Raw genomic sequence first — 21,539 nt, forward strand, 5'->3', positions numbered from 1 at the left:
GTTAATATGGTACGTCATATGTTTAACCTCTTCTGGCTTTATTTTATATTTGGTTTCACATCTGTTTCTTTTAGGGTAAGAGTAAAACTCCCACTTGAAAACGTTAGGAGATACAGTACTTCAGCTCAGGAAGGAAGTCAGAACTAGAGTTTTAGACATTTAGAACCTGAGGCAGGATAAATTAGACAGTAATGCTTAACAGCATGAACTTTGGAGCCACATTGCTTTGGTTCAACCCCTAGCCTTCCAAGTTATTTAACCTCTCTGTACCTTAGTATTTAAGGTACAGTTGGCAAGTTATTTAACCTTTCTGTACCTTAGTTTTTAATTTGTGAAATGGGAATAGAAGGGATAATAAGAGTACCTATCTCCCAGGGTTTGGGGAGGATTAAATAAATCAATAAATATGAAGTGCTTTGGACAGTGCCTGGCCCATGCTTAACACTCTGTTTGCTATTGCTTGCATATCACTGTGTGCATTTCTAGTGTCTTATGTACATATTCCACATCTGCCCCAAGCAATCACAAACTTCCATACAGCTAAGACTGTTTTCCACTTTCCTCTTCCTATTACAATTCGTACATAAAAAGTACGCAATATATCTGAGATAATTTTCGAACTCCAGAAAGTCGTTTGCCTTGGTTTACCCGCTGAACAATATGAAGAGTCTTTCTCTTTAAAAATGGTGAGCATCAAACCACTTTTCATTAATACAATAACAGACTCAATTGATTCAATGTAGTTTCATTTCATACAAAGTCCTGGTATTGATAAGGTCATAAAAGTATTACTCTCTATTCCGAGTAGATTCATTTCACTTCATAGCACGGGTCTGATTCTCCTTTTTGTTAGCGTTTTGTTCTTTTCTGTGCTTCTCTGTCTGCCGGCTTCAGGAAGGCCATTCATGGACATTCCCTTTGCATGAGTAGCAGGTGATTTTTCAAGCCCGCCCCTGACCTCCGCCTCATGATCCAGACTCCACCCCCAGCCCGGGGAGGAGGGAAAGGGGTGGAGAGGAAAGGGGTGGGACGCCGCAGATTCCTGGGTGGGGCTTGGGTGGCGTGCCGGCGCCATGACGTATGGCGCTACCAGTTGACGCAGTCGCAGTGACGCCTGGCCCCGGCTGGGACCCCTCCCATCCTTCTCCGCCCCTGTGTGTCAGTGGCTGGGGCCCCCGGGCCGGACCTGTGGCAGCTGGCCGGGGTGGCGGGGTTAGAAGGTTGTGGGCGCGGGCAGAGCTTCGCGGGCCGGGTCCGGCTCGGCGCTGCTGCCGCTGCCCGAGGCCTTTGGCGTCCCTCGGAGAGAGACCGGAGCGGTTCCAGGCCGCCCCGGCGCTCACCCAGGTGAGGGGACGGGGTCGGACTGGGCAGGGTTGGGGTGAGCAGCAGTTTTCCGTCATCTCTGGAACTCAGCGGGGTGGGAGTCTGGAGGTTTGGCTTCACCGCTGTTGTCTGTTGCAGTGTCGACTCATTTTTTAGTTTCTTCTACAGCACCGGGACTTGTAGACCTGGTGTCGGAGGTCAATGGGAAGGCCTGGAAGGGCCATTGTAGTCAGATTTTTGGGGGCGCGGGCACGGGAGCGGCCTCTGTGGATGGTGATAAGGCGGGTGGGCGGCGCCCACTTGCTGGTGTGTGGACTCGGCGGGCGGGAAGGTCAGTGCACCTGCAGGCTCAGGCTTTAGCCTTTACAGCCTTTACCCGAACTGCTTAACGTAGGGTCGATTGACCAGGGGCGCTGGAGCCTTAGAATTCCTCTTTCCAATTCAGGCGTGGAGTGTTTTGTATTCTGAATTGGTGCTTGCCGAGTCTACACTACTGAAGAGTACATTTCAGTGGAAACATTATCTTTGGTCAAAGGAAGGTGAAGGGAAGTTGATTTTGCTTCTGCAGAGTATTGTCTCCCACCCACTCCCAACACTAACTCCCATCTCCATTTGCCTTAGTTTTGACAGTAGAAAGTTAGGGACGCTTGTTAAATGGAAAGAGTTCTTGTAAACTTCCCCCAAAAGGAAATCATGGTTTTTTTGTTTTTTTTTTTTTTTTACTGTCCAGGCGTGTAAGTTTCAACTGGTTTCATGTTGCTGCTTTGACTCCTTGCATGGCATTGAAGCTGATTTATTCTAAGTTAACCATAAACATTAAACATAAAAATAGATGAATTAACCAGAACATTTATCTTACATAATTGTTGAGCGGTACATATTTCATATGCATGTTCCGTCATAACAATCTTATCATGTAAGGTCCCTTATTATTATCATTTCATAGATAACGCACAGTCCTAAAAATCAACTTGTCCAAAGTCAAGGGATGAGATTTAAACTAGGTAATCTGACTCCAGTTTACAATCCCTTAATCAATACCCTTTATCATCTCCCAAGTATCTTAAGAGTTCAAAGTGGTTTTCATTAAATGAGTAGTGTGCCAGGTGCTTGGAATTGGAAGGAAACTGAGGCATCATTCTTGCCAGCAAAGACCCAACAGTTTGAGAGAACAACTTTTTTTAAGGCCACACTTTGGGTATATATATATTTTAAGATTTCATTTATTTGTTTATTTAGAGAGCGCACCCAGGGGGTGGGGCAGAAGAGAGAGAGAAAATCTCAAGCAGACTCTGAGTGTGGAACCCAATGGGGGGGGGGGGCTGATCTCATGAGCCTGAGATCACGACCTGAGCTGAAACCAAGAGTCAGATGCTTAACCGACTGAGCTACCCAGGTGCCCCTTGAGTGTGTTTTAAAGGTAGGATTTGACCTCTACAACCCTCTCACTACCCAAATCATGCTCTTACTGTAGTTGTAGTGGTTTTGAAACCTTGGGAATGGTGTAGTTTGGAAACTGGTCTTATTCTAGATTTAGAAGTATTTCTTCTTTGGAAACTTTAAAGAAGGAAATGCAATTTTGGAGTAACATTAAAACTTTCCACATGTGTGCATTTGCACGCATGTAATCAAATAATTTAATCTGAAGTGGTGAAAATGATGGTATAGTCAGACTATCTTGTATATTGATTAAATGTTCTTTTCAGGTTTGTTAAGATGAAACGCTGCAGGTGGATCTTCTGAAGATAAGAAGGAAGCAAAACAACATTGCAGACTCTGAAAAAAAAATTGGGGTAAATATTTTGGCTAAGTTTTTAAAAAATCTAATTTCCAATTAAAGCTGAGATAGAGGAAATCTCACTTTCTGCTTCAGTTGTGTTTTAATCTGCTTAAATGGTCAAGGGGTGGGGGTTTGGGGGGCTGTATAATGTGACTTGCCATTCATTTTACCTGACTTTTGAATTGTTGATATCTGACAATTAAGTTATGTGCTTAGCTTGTATATTGGCAGGAGAAAGCCAAGGGGAACTTTGGCTTGATTCGATCAAGTGTCAACACTTTTTCCCCTCTTTTGCTTGCTCATTAATCTGCCTATGTTATAAACAGTTTTAAAAAGAAATGAAGAAAATTAGTTGACTTTTGGTTTGTTCTTCACAGAATACTGGGTATGATTGAACTCAAGTATATTTTTTACTATGAGTTCTATGGAGCATAGTAGAAAACATGGTTAAACATGATGAAGAAAAACTTAATTCATTTCCTTGATATTTATTGAGTACCATATACCTTATTTCAGGTTTTTAGTATTAGAATAGTGGTTATCATGGCCCTGGAGAGTCTAGAGTAGAGGATTTTTTCTAGAAGGTAATATTTTTGTGAAATACCATACATTTTCTTGAGTTTTATATGCAAAGATGTTTTTGGTTTATGTAAAAGACTAGGAAAACAGCACTACCCATATGGTAAATGTTTGTATTTATAAGTCTTTCATAATTTCAGTGAATAAATGAAGGTACTCCACTAGTGCTACTTTAAGGTACAGTGGGACACTAGGATTCTTATAGACTTCATTTTAGCATATTTTTTTTCATGTTAATGATAGTGTTGAAATTTAAAAAATTTCATGAGATGTTAAGAAAATTAACTCTTTAGGAGCACGGGGGTGGCTCAGTCGTTAAGCGTCTGCCTTCAACTCAGGTCATGATCCCAGGGTCCTGGGATCGAGCCCCGCATTGGGCTCCCTGCTCAGTGGGGAGCCTGCTTCTCCCTCTGCCCATTCCCCTGCTTGTGTTCCCTCTCTCGCTGTCTCTCTCTGTCAAATAAATAAATAAAATTAAAAAAAAAAGAAAATTAACTCTTTAATTTGAGAAAATTTCAGGCAATTTGTAAATAACAAGTACAAGTGACATGGTCAGGCAACAGTTTGGTGATGAATTGGAGAGTGATGAACTTGGCAGAGTGGTGATCATTTAGAGGCTGTTGTAATAATCCAGGTGGCAAATGAGAACCAGAAGTACAGTGATGCAGGTGGGAATTATGGATGGAGATGGATTAGATAGATGCAAAGGAGATGCACTGGGTAGGATTTAGTGGGCTTGAGGGAAAGTAGAGTCAGGAAAGTTTTTGGTCACTGTCATGTTCAAGCACGTAATTAATGTTTAATAAATATTTGAAAGATAAGCAAACTGAATTATATGATATCTGGCTTGGGAAACTGAGTGGATTCTGGGAAACTGAGTGGATTCTGGGGCCATTTACTATGGCAGTATACAAAGAACAGTAGATTGGGGAACATGGCTGGAGAAGATCAGTTTGGGGTTGTTATGAGGCATCTGTGAAATGTCATTAGGAAGTTGTATATATGGATCTTAGTTAAGAACACCTAGCTGGAGACATACAATTTGGAGTCTCAGATTATAGTTGCTGGTTAAAAGCAATGGGACTGGATGAGATCACTCAGGGAAAAAATGTAGAGTAAAAGAAGAGAAATGAGGATGGGGAACACTAATAAATCAGATGGAAGGAAAACACACTTCAAAGGAGATGAGTGAGTAGATAAGGAAGCAGGAGAATCACAGAAGTCAATGGAAGAACTGAGTTTGGAGAAAAGGAATGAATATTAAGCATCTTTGAGACATCAAATAAAATGAGGACAAGAAAAGTATCCATTGAACATCAAGAAGTCGTTGACCTGAGTAAGAACAATTATATATGTGGAGCCAGTTCACACTGGGTAAGAGATAAGAAAATTGAAATAGCTAATGTCATTTACTCTTTCAGAAAGTTTGGTTTTAAGTGGAACAGAGAGAGGATAGCTAGAGATACAAGTTTGAGAGAGAGTTTTTGTTTTCTAAAGGTATGAGTGATATGATTTATAATCTTTATTTGCTGAGGATAAAAAAACCATCAGAAATAAAATTTGAAGACAGGAATGAGGGAGAATAATTAATCACTACTAAGCTGGAAGGGATGGAATATGAGGATGCAGGTCAGGGGTACTTTAGATAGACTTCTACTGAGATAGGAGTTAAGGAGGTGGTGATGATTATGGATACAGATCCTCCTTTGTAGGAGGCAAGGTAGAGGTTGCTCCACAGAGCTCATCCAGGAGACTCCCACTTATAGTAGGGAGAGGAAATGATTCACTCGTATGATTGGTAATCTTCTTGGTGTGTTATTACTCCTCATCTTTTGATAAGTTGGAGGAGAGTAGAGTGCAGTAGTTTAGCTTAACCTGACAGGTATGAACCATTAGGGTAGAGATAACTTGCAGATATCTTACAAAATTACTTTTCTCATACTTTGTATTAGTTATCTATTGCTGAGTAACAAATTGTACCTGAATTTAGTGGTCTAAAATATTTAGTATCTCAATTTCTGTGGATCTGGATTTGGGAGTGTGTAAACTGGTTTCCTCCGATCTTAGGGTCTCTCAGGAGGTTGCAGCCAAAATCTTGGCTGGGACTTCAGTCATCTCAACTGCCGCTGAAGGATTTACATCCATGATGGCCCACTCACATGGCTGTTGGCTGGAGGCCTCAAATCCTCAGCATGTGAACCTTTCCAGGGCTTTTTAAGTGTCCTAACAAGGCAGCTGGTTTCCCCTGGAACAGATTATCTAAGAGAGCAAGGAGGAAGCTGTGATGCCATTTTTGACTAACCATTGCTTCTGTCATATTCTTTAGAACTGTATCACTAAGTCCAGCCCACACTTGAGAGGGAAATAATTAAGTTTGACCTCTTGAAGGGAGAAATATTAAGGAATTTTTAGACATTATAAAACCACCATACATCTTTTATCACTTGTCACATTCTTTAGGGTCAAATAAGCTCTTTCAAAGTACAAAAATATAGCCTTTATGACCAGGTGAGACAGAGGTTCTAGAAAATTGGGGAGGTGGTTGAGTCAGATTTTGCTCACTTTATAATTTGGCCTTCTTTCCTGCTAATCAGGCTCCATAACTTAACGTGCTACCAGTTAGGGTTATTTTTAAAAGTGCTTGTTGACCTTTGATTTAATGGAGGATCCTTTTAGAAGAAAAAAATTCCATAGTGGGCAAAATATGAATTTTTTATAACAAAATATGAATTTTGATAGCATTCATATTAGCTTATAAATATAAAGCTGGGAGGAAGGATCTCATTTTTCATATAAAGAAACTGAGAATGAAGAGATAATTACTGAGGCCATGTATTAATTGTGTTTGTGCTTAGCTTCTCAATGCCATAGTTTTCTCATCTGTAAAATGGAGAATTGTAAATGAGTAGTTATTTGTGACGATTAGATGAGTAAATACACATAAAGTGTTTAGAACAGTGCCTAGCACACAGCAAGCATTGAATAAATGTTACAGCCATTGTTATGGCAGCTATATTTTTATTATTTTAATGGTGAATTAATACCATGGAATGAACATTTCAAAGAGTAGGAGAACATTGACCAAAATATTTAAAGCTTAAACTTTAGATTACTGATGTTATTGTACTTTGTCACTTTTTATGTATATGTAAAGTATATTTCTATATCCATTTTTTTCTACCCATATCCATTTAAAATGCTGTCTCTGATATAACCAGTAGTATTGTATAATCATATATTGTTGTTTTATTTACATGAAAGTTCAATTTCAGTTGTGGCAATTCTCCGCTCACAGGAATTGGCTACTAAATGGATCTTGTGGGCTCTTTGGGTAGCAACACGCTATTAAAAAACATTTTCTTTGTACTTGATATGATGAGAGTGTTGGTAAACACATGTTGCAAGTTTCATTCTCCTTCTCCCCACATCCAGGACCCTATTCTGTTGGGCAAGTGGTTTGAATATGTATTTGGGAGGGTTTTCTGACTGACATGACATAAGGTAGAACATAGCTTAAGGGACAGATAGGAAAATGGAAATAGTTTTATTACAAAAATCCTATAGAATTTTACTTTGCTGGTGCTTTTTAGCGTTATACCTTCGCTGTATTTTTACACAAATAAATGGCTGTATTTTTAATCAAAATGAAAGTGATATATTGAATTCTTGATTAAAATAAAACTTGGACAGTGTGTTCACTAGTCAGTACAAAAAATGAAGACAAAACCCCACAACCAGTGTATGGAATGTAGAAGTGGGAGGATTAAGCAGTTACTGTTGATCTCTTTGTATTACTGACCATATCAAGGAATATGTTGAAGGTAGTAATTAGTTCTGATGGACTATTAAAAGTGGGTTATATTTAAAAATCATGGTTTCTTCTAGGTTTGGAGAGATCGAAGTCAGTTCTTTTTACCCTATTAGTAGATATGTTTTCTACAGATTTTTAAGAGATTGGTTTTGTTTTGCTTTTGCTTCTATTAAGTATTTAGGTAAATCAGCATAAATTTCTAGCTGTGGAAGTCACCTTTCCTAAAGTGCAAAATTTTTGTTGAATGATATGATTTCTTAGATGTTAAAAATTCTTCCATACATAGTATAAAGAACCATTTTTGTAGCATAGATTACAAAGTTAAAAAGTACATTAATTTGCAGATTTGTAGCGTTTGAATTGTCACTCACCATATCTGAATATTTCTTCAGCAATAGTTGCCTGGTGGCTAGTGTATTTTGGTATTTGATCTGCTTCTAAGAATCATGCTCACTGGTATTTGTAGAACTATATTATTCATATTAATGTAATACTTTCTTGATATTTATGCCAACTAATTTTTTTTGTAAAATTCTGTTATTTAGTTACATATATGTATTTTTCTTATATCTTGTAAGGAATGAGATGCATTTTTAGTCATTGTTTTTTTTTTTTTTAAGATTTTATTTGTTTATTTGACAGAGAGAGAGATAGCGAGAGCAGGAACACAAGCAGGGGGAGTGGGAGAGGGAGAAGCAGGCCTGGTATGCATTTTATTGTTTTTTTTGTTTGTTTTGGTTTTTTTTAGATTTCACCTTTTTTGTTGAGCTGATTTTTTTTACATGATGTATACAATGTAACAAAATTTTATTTCACATTAGAGGCAAAAGTTACAGTAAAGCTGATTTTTTTAAAGAACATTAATAACAGTAGCTTAGCTACCACTGTTGTGTTTCTTGTCAAGCACTGTACTGTGAATTTTATGTTTGCTTTGTGTTTTTAATGCCTTCAGCATCTCTTCAAGGAAGAAATGGCCATGTGGAAACAGACTCTGAGATGCAGTAACTTGCTCAAGCTTTATCATGGCTAAGGAAGGAATTAAAGGGATGGAGCGAGCTTTCCATTTCATATCTGGTTTTAAAGCCTATTCTAGTTCCAGGATACCAGATGATTTCTGTTATTTCTGATAGAATGTTATTTTACTACTTAATTCTGTTGGATTTTAGACTTAGTTAATAATGAATTGTGTTAGTTGCACATAGAATCCTGGGACTGAAAGGGACCTGGAGTGATTCTTTCTAGTCAGTGTTCTAAAATGAATAGCTCAGATGTTTTAATCATTCTTGAAACTTCATTTTGGATAAAAATGTTCTGATCTGATTTATGTTTTACTTTTGTTTTGGGATGTCATTATGCCATAGTAGAGATGAGCAGTATGTTCTAATAGGTGTTTAATTTTACCTGATGATGAACAGAATATCAATGTTGATGAAGTTCAAAGGAGAACTATAAAGTTGGTTTTTCAACTCTTAAAACCCATGAAATTTCTTTTATAGAAAAGGAACTGTAATTAAATCCATAGAACTTTAATATAATGGTCTAAAGATATGTGAACAACTTTTATCCAAAGAATTGTGGCTTCATTGTTGTGTGAGAGATTTGAAATTAATTAAACTTTTTTCACATTTTTGTTACATTTGGCATTGGGTTATTAAAAAGTTGAATATCCTCTTCTTAAACTCAAGCAAATGAAAACCAGATTTTCTTGAGAGTGGAAAAGATCATTTAGGACTCTCTTTGGCTCTGGGTATATTGGGAATACTTGTTTTTGGCAATAGTTCATAATTATGTACTTTTTATAATGATGTATTTATTTCATTCATTTCTGAGACAAGTATTGAGAGACTGCTGTATACAGGAATGTGGTTGGATATGGCACTTCAATGAGTAGGGCAAACTCATCCTTAAGAACAGCTGTCTAGTGGGGGGGCAGACTTCTAAAGTGATAATTACAATGTGATATAACTGCTAAGATACAGGTAGTCATTCAAACAGCCTTTCTTTAGCATTTTCTATATTGCCAGACATCCTATTAAAGATTATTGTAAATATTCCAAATCTTAAATTTAACACTCAGAACTCCTTAGCTGTATTGTAGAATTTCTTTTTTAAGATTTTATTTATTTATTTGTGAGAGAGTGAGTGAGAGAGAGAGCATGAGCTGGGGGAGAGGGGCAGTGGGAGGGAGAAGCAGACTCTGCTGAGCAGGGAACTCGATTCGGGGCTCAATCCCAGGACTCTGGGATCATGACCTGAGCTGAAGGCAGACACTTTACTGACTGAGCCACCCAGGCGCCCCAAATATTTTTATTTATTTGAGAGAAAAAGAGCGAGAGAGAGAGAGAGAGAGCGAGCAGGGGGGAGGGGTAGAGGGAGAAGCAGACTCCTCACTGAGCAGGGAGCCTGATGCAGGACTAGATCCCAGGACCCTGGGATCATGACCTGAGCCAAAGGCAGACGCTTAACCAACTGAGCCACCCAGGCGCCTGCTGTATTGTAGAATTTTTAAGCTCAATACATATTTATTGAATGAACAAGCAAAAAAGCCCTACATTATCATGCAACTGTCTTAAGTATGTTCTTCCAAAAAATCAAAATCAAATATATACTTTCCCATGACAGTTCCAGAGAAAGCTCTGGCTCTTCATAACCAGGTCTTTTCACATTGTATGTAATGTATAGACTTATTCCAGTTTAAACCTGATATAGGATAACCTTCCTTCTGAAATCCTTTGTCAAATTATGGGGTGATATCTCTTTTAGAGGAGTCATGCAGCCCTGGAAGAAGGTTAACCAGTGCAGTGAGGTTTTCTTGAGAAGCTGTGGGCAGGTGCACAAATCATCCAGTTCCTCCCACTCGCCTTTTCTGATCAAATGATTATTGCTGAGGTAGAGTGGAGTTGGAGGACATGGGGTAAGCTGTGGTGATGAAGGCCCTCTCATCCACCACCGTAGATCCATTCTTCTGACAGCCATTATAAACATAAATTAAAGATGAAGAAAAATAGAAGAGGAACAGGAACTGTAGAAGTAATGGGATTAGAGCCAAAAAACTGGGAGTAATAATAATTTTTTTAAAAAATGGAATGAAATAGAAGAGGTTTTAGATAAATATGAATTTGACTTTTTACATAGAAGCCATCAGATTCTCTCATCTTTCTGTCACCAAATCTCCCCATATCTGGGTCTTTCCTTTCCTCTTTCTTCCTGTTCAGATGAAGGAAATGTTTCTCTTTCTGTCAAAACCCAGTTCCAAAACCCAGCATATATATATATATATATATATATATATATATATATGCCCTGAATTAAAGCTAACTTTAAAAAATACTAAATATTTAATATTGTGTCCTTTAAATCGTATGATTTCATGATCTCTTTAAGTACAGAATCTTTTTTTTTCTATGTAAAAGAAACTGTCCTCAGATTTAATAGGACTAGTAACAAATTAAAAAAAAAATAGTGCCTTAGTTTGGGTTTCCTCAGAAACAAAACCTGGGTAAGGATTCAAGTATAGGTAGTTTATTTGGGAAGTGATCATAGGAAACACTGGTAGAGGATGGGGAAGTAAGAAAGGAAAGGGACTGAAGTCAATAAAGGGCATTATTGTAGCAGTTACTGCTGTGGGCATCTGGAGCTCACTACCATTGGTGAACTCTTGGAGACCAAATGAAGTACTCCTCAGAGTTATCCCAAACTAAGAGCAAGGAAGCTGCAGGTGTTCATCCAACACTTTGCGAGCCATCATTGACATTAACTCTGGCATTTCTGGCTTGTCCTGATAATAAGCTGAGATGTTTCTGCAGTCAAAAAGCAGTCCTCAGGAAGATGTTACAGGTGTTCAAAATGAGCAGTATTCTTGTGTAGAGGTGAATGCCAACAGTATATGAGCAAGACACTAAAGCATTGGTTGCCATTAACAAACATTTATACAGTGTATTATTTACTATGTGCTGGGTGCAATTCTAAATGCTTTACATATATGAATTCATCAATTCTCACTATTCAGCTCTGTGACATAGGTACTGTTAGTGTTCTTGTTTTACAGATGAGGGAATAGAGCATAGAGAGGTTAGGTAACTTGTTTGTGGTCACACAGCTATAATGTTAGAACTGTTAGTTCTAACTTAGGTAGTCTAGTACAGAATCTAAGCTCTTAATCCATATAATGGCCCAACTCAGGGCTTGAACTCAAACTCAAGACCCTGAGATCAAGACCTGAGCTGAGACCAAGAGTTGGAAGCTTAATCGACTGAGCCACCCAGGCGCCCCCGCCACACCTTTTTTTAGGATTTTTTTTTAAAGATTTATTTATTTGAGAGAGAGAGAGAGAGAGAGAGCATGCATGAGCTCATGAACGGGGGTAGGGGGGAGCAGAGGGAGGGACAAGCCGACTCTGTGCTGAGTGTGGAGCCCAATATGGGGCTCAATCCCAGGACTCTGAGATCATGATCTGAGCCAAAATGAAGAGTCAGACACTTAACTGATTTAGCCACCCAGGTGCCCCCTTTTTAGGCTCTTTTGATTCTACTGTTTTTCTTTGATAACTGTCTCCTTCTCCCTTGCCCAGTCTCTTTCCTTTTAGTGTTCTTTACCTCCTTCTTGATGGCAGCTTACCTGCTGCCCCTTTCTAGAACAGTATAGCTATTCTTCCTTCCATTTTTTACACTCAAGGCTTTCAATTCAAATAATTTTTTCAAAGGTATTAACTGATCTTTCTGATGTTGTTTTGAAGTTTGAGTTTGATATTGCTCAGTATTTGCATTTTAATATTTTAAAAAGATAAGCATTTAAGAACTGAAGAAAGACATGATGGTAGAATGACAGATGACTGAGTTGTTACTTTTGGGTTGGGAGGTACCTATTCCTTGGCCATATTTGTAAGGAGAGGCTGTGGGATACATGCTTGGGTAAAAAAAAGCCTCCTTCTAAACTGTCATTTCCTGTCTTCCAGCCACCACTCCCCCTTTTTCTTTTTAAATTATAGAAGTGTTATAATATATGCCACTTGTAAAACATTTAAACAATACCAAGAGTATCAAGAATAAAAGTGAAAGACCTGTTTCACTGATTCTTTTCCTTCCTTCCAAATCTTTCTCACTGTTCTCTCTAGAGGTAACCACTCATGGCTTTGCTAGTGTTTTTGCAGACTTAAAAAAGTGTACACACACACACATACACACACTTCATGTATGTGCACATATATACATATGTGTATATATAGGATTATACATGTAACATACATAATAGTCTTTTTTCTTTTAAACATAAGTGGAATACTATACATTTTGTTTCTCAATTTACTTTTTCCCTGCTAACATTACATACATCCTGGACATTGCTCTCTATCAGCCCATATAGAGCCATCTCATTCTTTCAGAAAGGTTGCATATTATTTCCCAGTAGAGTATACCATGATTTATTTAACTATTTTCCTATTAATTGACAATTTTTCAAATTTCCCAGTATACTATATAATGCTGCAGTGATGTTCCTTGAAAAACATCTTTTTGTGCCTGAGTATTTCTGAGAAAGTCCTAGAACTGATATGTCCCAGTTAAAGCATATACATTTTTATAGTATCTGATAAATTATTCTTCCCAAAGATAGTTTACCTCTATCAACTGTGTATAAGTGACCATTTTCCCACATTTTTGCCAATATAGTTGTTGCAGTCTTTCTCATTTTCACTTAATATGACTATTGGGTGATAAATGGTGATTGCTCCCATTTCTAGTGATACTATCTTCCTTTGTAAGTTCACTATATAATTTTGCTTATTTTTCTATCATATTCATATTTTTTTGTACTGATTGGTATGATGGCCTCTATTTTTGAAGGACCAAATTAAGATTTGGAATTCTGTCTATAAAAGTGTTAATGGAAGTATTAGATGTTTGATAATTTTATTTTCTTTATGCCAGTGAGGCAGAAATAAAACAGTGTGAATGTAGTATTTGAAAAGATTTTACAGGTAATTCATTTTGAAAAGTAATCTTCTTGGAAAAGTATTTCCTAAAATGGTATAGTAGTGGTGGTATTAAATTAGGAACTTTGATAAATTTCTGGTTTGTGCTGTTTGCTTGAGCCATTTCACATTTTCATGCTTTTCTTTGTCACTAAAATAATAATTGCCACAGTTTCTATTCTAATGTGGACAGCAGTTTTGAAGTATATATAATGGACTTCAGGAAAAATGAAGAGAATATAGATGAATCATGAAAATATTGAGGGAGCTTGTGTTGAAACATGTAGATCAGTGTTATTTTCTTATGAACTAGATAAAAATACCATTTAAAATGATGTAATACTTGAAAACAGTGGCTGTGTTCAAGGCACTGTCACAAGTACTGGGAATACAAAGATGAATAAAACAATCTGTATTGGTCATAATCTATCAGAAGAGAGAGGCAAGATAGAGTAGGTTCAGGTTATGCATCTTTGGTGGGAATATCATAGAAGTGAGGCTGTGTTCTTCTATTAAGATGGTAGCTACATTTGTGGTGAGCTTAGCATAATGCCTGGGGAAGTTGAGCCTCTGTGTTGTACACCTGAAGTGAACGGAACATTGTGTGTCAACTATAATCAAATAAAAAATTAAAAAGGGAGTGTACAGTTCCGATTTATCTTAATATTGATGGTGTTTACTTCCTTTGATCCTTAATTAAATTCACAAAGTTCTTCTTTCTCCCTTTGTCATTAATAATTATTTTGAGGGGAGTTATTTTGAGATGATATGAGAATCCTGTTGCTTATCAAAATTTAACTGATTATATTGGTATGGACTCACAGATTCTTTTTATTAAATGGGTTTTAATCTATTACTATTATTTATTTTGATGCTTAAATTGCCCCAGATTTTGCCACTGGGAGCCTCTTCAAGCTGGTTTCTGTGTCCTTTTGACATGTTCCCATCATTCAGGTATTTCCCGTCTGGAAAACATGGCTCATCTTGACTTTCCTTGCCGTATTTGTGGAATCAGCCATTTCTTCAAGGAGCCCTGTTTCTTCTTGATAGAAAATGTTTTTTAGGAGCAGAGTTCTCTGTTCATTTTAATTGCAGTGCTGCTGCTCTCAGACCTTTTAATGAGCATATGTGTATACATACATATACATGTTTGTAGCCGTATTTATTTCTGTATCTACTTATACTTATACTTATACCTCTAGTTCTTATCAAACACCACGGGATTAATTCTAATATTCTTCCTTTATATATCCTCCAACAGTGAGAAAACTGGCTTTTATTATCCGTAATATGTTTACTTAATTAACCCCCTCCCCCATACCCTGCAAGGGCTGTTTCCTGGGTGTGTGCCCTCCTTATCCTGCTCCCACATCAACACACTACTCCAGATTGCCCTCCTGCATGGAAGCCCTATTTATCTCTTTGGGATCTGATGCTTTCCTCTTGGGTTCTGACACCCTGCATCAGGCAACCTCCCTGCTCAGGCTCCAACACCTTGAGCTGGTCTCCTTCTTCAGCCTCTTCCCCCCACTACTGATGCTCTCTTCCTTCCACTCAGACTCTAGCACCCTGTGCCTGACCTCTTCCCTACAAGTATGGTCTCCTCGTCCTGCTATGGCTTTGATACCCTGAAACACTGCCATTCTTTCACTAGCCTCTTCATCACACAAACAGATACTTAATATTATTGGGCTCTGACACCCCCCCATGCTGAGGAGACTCCTGTCCATCTTTTCCCTAAATGCAGATGCTTACCTTACTGTGCTTTACCTTATGGATTTTAGACTGAACGATTGAGGAAGAGAAAACAACCGATTTGTTATTCCATCAATTGCTTCATGAAGAATATGCAGTAGGTTCTTTTATCAGTCTCTAATTACTCTCCATTAAGGAATTCGTAGTGTACCATGTAAACAGTGTGGCTAAGCATATAGCCCCACTTCCATCTGGATTCTCTGTGTCCATTGTTGCTTTGACTTAACTTCCTTTTCATCAGAATGTCTACTTCTTACTCAGGGCCTTTATTAAGTCTTAGCCTTTACTTCAGTACATACTCAAAATGTTGTTTTAACTATTGAGCCTTTATCTGTTGATTTCTCTTAAAGGTTTTGCATTAACTAATAATTGGAAAAGTGTAAACTTTGTGATACTGCAATTTTCTGTCTTTGCAACCTGAACACCCTCTTTCTCACTCTCTTTGGCTGTGGGTTGTTACAGTAGTTAGTGGTAGAGATTTTGGATGAGATCTTTAGATCCTCTTGGTGGATAGATCACTCGCTCTTGGATTTGATTCAAAACAGATCACCTTTTTATGTGGAAACCTGAATGCCAGGATACAACCCTCATGAAGCATCCCCAGGAGTTAGTAGGTGATCTTTTCATCAGCAGTGGTATGTTGATTACTATAAAATTGTAACAATAAATATGAAATAGGCACAGATGTTACTTTGTAGCATATAAGCCATTATTTTTAGTTTTGAATGTAAGACTTTTTCAGTGTTTTCTTCCTTTTAAAATTTGTATTTTTTTAGGTTTTTAGTTTATTTTTTTTTAAGATTTTATTTGTTTGACAGAGAGCAGGAGAGCATAAGCAGCAGGAACAGTAGAGGGAGAGGGAGAAGCAGGCCCCCCGACGAGCAGGGAGCCTGATGTGGGGCTCCTTCCCAGGACCCTGGGATCATGACCTGAGCCGAAGGCAGACATTTAACCAACTGAGCCACCCAGGCGCCCCTTATTTTCTTTTTTTAGTTTAAAACAAAAAAGGAAGAAAGAAAGAGAAGCTCATGTTGTAAAGCTAGCCCCCAAATTTTAAGTTGCCAGTTGACATATTTTTCAAAGCTTTGAGAAGTATGAGAACACGTTTTTCTAGTTTTGAGATATAAAGGACATATAATATTATATTAGGGTGCGCGACATGATTTGATACAAATATATATTGCAAAATGATTACCACAGTAACTGCCATCACTTCACATAGTTATAACTTTTTTTCTTGTGAGAAGAACTTTTAAGATCTATTCTCTTAGCAACTTTCAAATATATAATACAATATTGCTAACTACAGTCACCATAATGTACATTATATCCCCAGAACTTACTATCTTATAGCTGGAAGTTTGTGCCTTTTTACCATCTGCACTCATTTTCCCTACCCCGCAACCAAGCTGTTCACTATGAGAACATTTTTTTACTCATTTTCTAAACTGTAGGAAAAAACAGTTATTGAAAAATGAAAACATTTAAACATTTTTTTCTGGTTCTTTTACCCTTAGGTTTCCCTATCACTATTACTAATAAACATTTTGTTGTTAAGCTTTTCTTTTTCTTTTTTTTAAAGAGATGTTTAACTTGCCTCTGAATTGCTAACATTTCGACAATTTAGAAATATGAAACATTGTAATCTGGCAATGTTGTCTAACCCAATTTTTAAACTTGTTTTGTGATCTCTGAAGATAGGACTCTGGTGAGTAGAGAACATTTTTAGGAAGTTGACAAATCAGCTGTACTGAATTTCAACTAGAAAGTTGTTTTCATGTATTCTTCCTGTTTTAAAATCTGTTTTTCTAGTTTTCTGTAAAATCACCTATGCTATTTTGCCTTACATGATCATTAACCATGTATCTCTCTTTGTGATTAAGGCTCGTTTTTCTTGTTGTTTTGTTTTGTTTACCTTTTTCTGATTTATCACAAGATAATTTTGTTATAGGTAGGTTGGGTTAGTCATGTTAATGCTGTATTAACATGAGAGAGAGTTTTTAACAGAGGGATAATTTTCTTGTTTCTTCGATCATAAAATAAGAACTTCTTTCCTCACTTTTTACTCTTCAGTTCATCTAACTCTTTCTCAATACATCTAAATGTGGACGTGCTTTGTTGCTGTTTGTTGCATCTGATAGGAGGAAATCTGCTTACTGTCCAAACTCTACTCAGAGTGAATCCAAAGTAGGAAGATTGTTTCCCCATGGAACAATGGGAAATACAGAGCTGATGGAGGTTAAGAAGGATTAATATAAGTTAATATATAAATACAACATTTAGTGGCAGCTTCTGAGACAAGTGTAGATGAATTTGTCTAATGTAGATCATTAATACTTCTTATTGTTGAGATAAATATCTTTGATTAGATTTAGTAATTATGTCCCTCATATTTGGAGCCAGAGTATGGTAACTGAGCCCAAGTCTCTACTCATTCTTAGAATGGTGAAATCAGGACACTAAAAATGTGATATGTTGTCTTACATTTTATATAGAAATGTGGACGTGCTTTGTTGCTGTTTGTTGTATATTTTTCATTCTTACTGAAGGAACTGGAATGGGGTTTAATGAATTTTCACTTTTATTAAATTCACCTTTTTTTCTCCCTTACATAATTTACCTTGCAGTTTAATAAATCTCTGATTCTAAATTTAACTTTTGAACTCTTAGGCCTTTAGATGCTGGTCTGGAGAAACTTCAGTAATGGATCAAAGGAAGAATGAGAGTATTGTTCCTAGTATCACTCAGTTAGAAGATTTTCTAACAGAACACAATTCCAATGTTGTTTGGCTCCTTGTTGGTAAGTAGAAAATATTTTCTTACACTTTATTGTTTTTTATGTATGGATTAACAACTGCCAAATTTTAAGCAGTAGTTAGCTGAAGTTGAAATGCTTACAATACCATTGGTTTATTTCTTGGAAAAAAGGTTTTAATCTATGTTTCTATGAATATTTGTTCTGGCAAGTGCTCTGAAGGGCTCTTTTTCTTAGGCTTCCTCTTTGTCTGACTTAGGGGAGGTGGGAGGAGAAGAAAGACATCGTACTTAGCTTATCTTTCCTGTCTCAGGTCCACTCCTTCACTGTCCCCCTGCATCTCAACACATGTGCACGTGCGCGCGTGTGCGCGCGTGCGCACACACACACACACACACACACACACGTTTGTTTTATTTTAAAAATAATAAATCCCCGTGGTATATATATTTTATAGCAAAATAGAGTGTATATGCCTAATTAATCTCATCTCTTTACTCACTCCTTAGATACTTGACATGGAGCTCTGCCAGTAAAAAATTTTTTTTGTCTACTATTCCAGAAGCTTTCTAGGTTCATAGACATAATAAAAAAACAGTGTATAAATCAGTGGCAAAGAGAAGGGGGAAATATGAGTGAATGAATGACTATGAGCAAATAATAGGGGGAAATACAAAATAATAATCAGGAAAGGAGAGAATACTGTAGGCTGTTATTGTCCAGGCAGTTTTTGTGGAAGAACAGTATTTAATTTGAATTTCAGCATAACAATTAGAAAGGTAGAGGGGTAAATAGAAAGGGTAAGATGGAGTAAGAGGGAAAGAGAGTGTAATGATGTTTATTGAGTATCTTCTGTGTGCCACATATCATTGGCATTTTGCATATGTCATCTCACTTAATGCTCAGAGCAAACTTAAGAAGGCAGCAGACTCTTAACTTGTGGAATTGAGGCCCATAAGGATTAAATAACTTATACAGGTAACATAGCTGTTTTTTTCTGCATGCACGCTTATGCTTCTTTCATGACACCACAGGATATGTGGTAAGGAAATGGGTAGAGGTGAAATGTGTATAGAAGGAATTATTATTTGTGATTTGTATGTAGGATTGGATTACCATTTAAACTTTGAGTTCTATTTTTTCTAATTGACAGAAGTGAGCCATTATAAATTATCATTGAGTAAAGCCAAAAAAGTAAGATGAAATGCAGAACATTCATATGAAGTAGAATTGCATAAAAGCAGCATTGAAAATTCTCTTTTAGTTTAATTAAGGGTGTTTACTCTTGCTGTTTTACTAAGTGGCCTTATGACATTGAAGGGGGTTGGGGAACATGATGCAGTGAAAAGGCCACAATTCTCAGGTTGTATAATACTGGAAGCATACTTTCTCAGCAAATACCTCTTAACCTTTCTGAGTGGCCCACCATAACCTGCTCTTGACACAGTGATTTACAGTAAAAATTAGCACAAAATGTCTTTAAATTTAAAATGTAATGACATATTAAAATCACTATGTTGTATACGTGAAACTAATGTAACATTATGTGTCAACTATCCTTTAGTAAAAAAAACAAAACACCTTTTACAAAGAAAAAATAATGACATATCATCAAAATAACTTTTCAAAAGAATTGTTCTAGAAATAATTTTTGTGGGCAAATCATAGCACTTGCTACATCAGAGTTATCACTGTCAGTCTAAGCTACCCTGAGAAAATGTATTTTGACTCAGTGACTGCTTTGTTTTATCCACATTAAATAACTTTTTAAAAAAGTTAAGAACTTAATGTCATGTTGCTAAATGGTTGTACATGTTAAATTGTTTTACATTACTTTGTCCTAATTTAGAAAATAGTTATACTTTTAAAATGATTAAGTAAAAGGAAATTTATTATAGAAAATGCTTTCTTCTTTTTATATTTTGTATATTCATGAACTAGGTTCTTTTGGGAATATTATGAATCCTATAGGTGACTATACACTTCTCATGAAAAATGGGTCAAATTTGAAATACCATTTACTGTAGCATATTCACTGGCATTCTTTAAAAGTGGGTTATTATCTTATCAGTTACAGCAAAATAGTATAAAATGGCCTGTTTAATATAGATATGCCTTTAAGTAGGGCAAAATTCTCACTTCTTTCCATTTTTTTTTAAAAAGCAGAAATTATTGATTAAAAATGAAACACTACCTTTTCTCTGATTTAAAAAATCATTGGTTTTCTTTCTCTTTAAATGACTGTAGCCTGTAGGAAGTAGCTTGGGAATGAGCTTTTAGCCTGATAAAGATGGATATTCTTCAAAATACTCAGAAATATGGGCTTTCTCTTTCCAGAACATGTTTATATGTTTAATAACAAAGAGTACAAAACAGTGAAAAAGGAAACAGAAAAAAGGAAGTATTTTCTTCTTTCTTATTTTTTGAGAGAGAGCACTTGCATGCAAAAATCGGGTGAGGGGAGTGGGAGGAGGGGCGGAGGGAGAGGGAGGAGGGGCAGAGGGAGAGGGAGAGAGAGAATCTTAAGCAGACTCCATGCTTAGCATGGAGCCCCCCTGTATGGGGCTCAGTCTCACAACCCTGAGATCATGACCTGAGCCTAAATCAAGAGGTAAATGCTTAACTGAGCCACCCAGGCACCCCAGGCCTGGGTGTAATTAAATGAACTTTTACTGATAAATTTTTACTGAGATTAAGGTGATTGTACAGGAAACTTATAGTGAGATTCTTTTGCATTTTTTTTTCTCCCAACAGCTACCATTTTATCCTGTGGATGGATTATTTATCTCACATATTACAATTCTCGAAACGTTGGTCTTATTTTAACATTGGTTCTTAATAGATTATACAAACATGGCTATATCCATATTGGTAAGTTTGAGTAACACTGAATGTTTTTCTCCTGCATAATCTTGAGATATATATAAAATTTATATTTTATTAGTGGTAGTAGCTTTAGAAATTTACCTTTGTTTCATGAACGTTAACCTAACTGGAATTTCTCTCATTCAGCACTCTATGACTCTATCACATGGTTAAGTTCTTCACCTCATTCTTATTTCTTAAAGGGTTTCTATAGTAACTTTTGGATTTTTTTTCTTATAAAAGATGCTCGTTAAAACAATTTGAAAAATATAGGCACATGTAAAATATGAAAATAAAAATTTCTCAGGATTCTACTATCCAAAGAAAGTTGCTAACGCACAGTGAGGTTTTTGCTTTTTTTTTTTTTTCAGTAACCCATACTTAAAAAATCTATAAGTTGGAATCATTTTGTGCATTTCATTTTGTGGCCTACATTGTTAATTTAAGTTTCCAACTACTCATAAGTGGGAAGTTTGCAGATATGAGGGTCTATTTGGAAACAATATGCTTTGGAAAACCCTCAATCAGTGGGAAAATGGGGGAGGTCACTGTCTAGAACCATTCCAGCCTTCCTTAGAGTACTTCTTAGTGGACATAGATAAAATTTCTGTCAAACATTAAGTCATCTTCCACTAATTTGAGGCAATGACTGGTTCCTGGAGTCAAAGAAATTAATGGAGAAAGTTGGTGAATTAGTCACTGC

General features: G+C 36.8%; 1 protein-coding gene across 1 annotated transcript in view; it reads left to right on the top strand.

The window, feature by feature from the left end:
- The first annotated feature begins 1,132 nt into the window (after window positions 1–1,132).
- Window positions 1,133–21,539, top strand: part of KIAA1109 (KIAA1109 ortholog) — a 203,457-nt gene continuing 183,050 nt past the window's right edge. The window contains 4 exon segments of the mRNA XM_027600626.2: window positions 1,133–1,344; window positions 3,030–3,116; window positions 17,887–18,016; window positions 20,726–20,842. Of these exon segments, the coding sequence (XP_027456427.2) occupies window positions 17,920–18,016; window positions 20,726–20,842 (214 nt within the window). The 5' untranslated portion in view covers window positions 1,133–1,344; window positions 3,030–3,116; window positions 17,887–17,919.

The sequence above is a fragment of the Zalophus californianus genome, chromosome 2 (assembly GCF_009762305.2).
Source record: "Zalophus californianus isolate mZalCal1 chromosome 2, mZalCal1.pri.v2, whole genome shotgun sequence".
Classification (NCBI taxonomy): Eukaryota; Metazoa; Chordata; class Mammalia; order Carnivora; family Otariidae; genus Zalophus; species Zalophus californianus.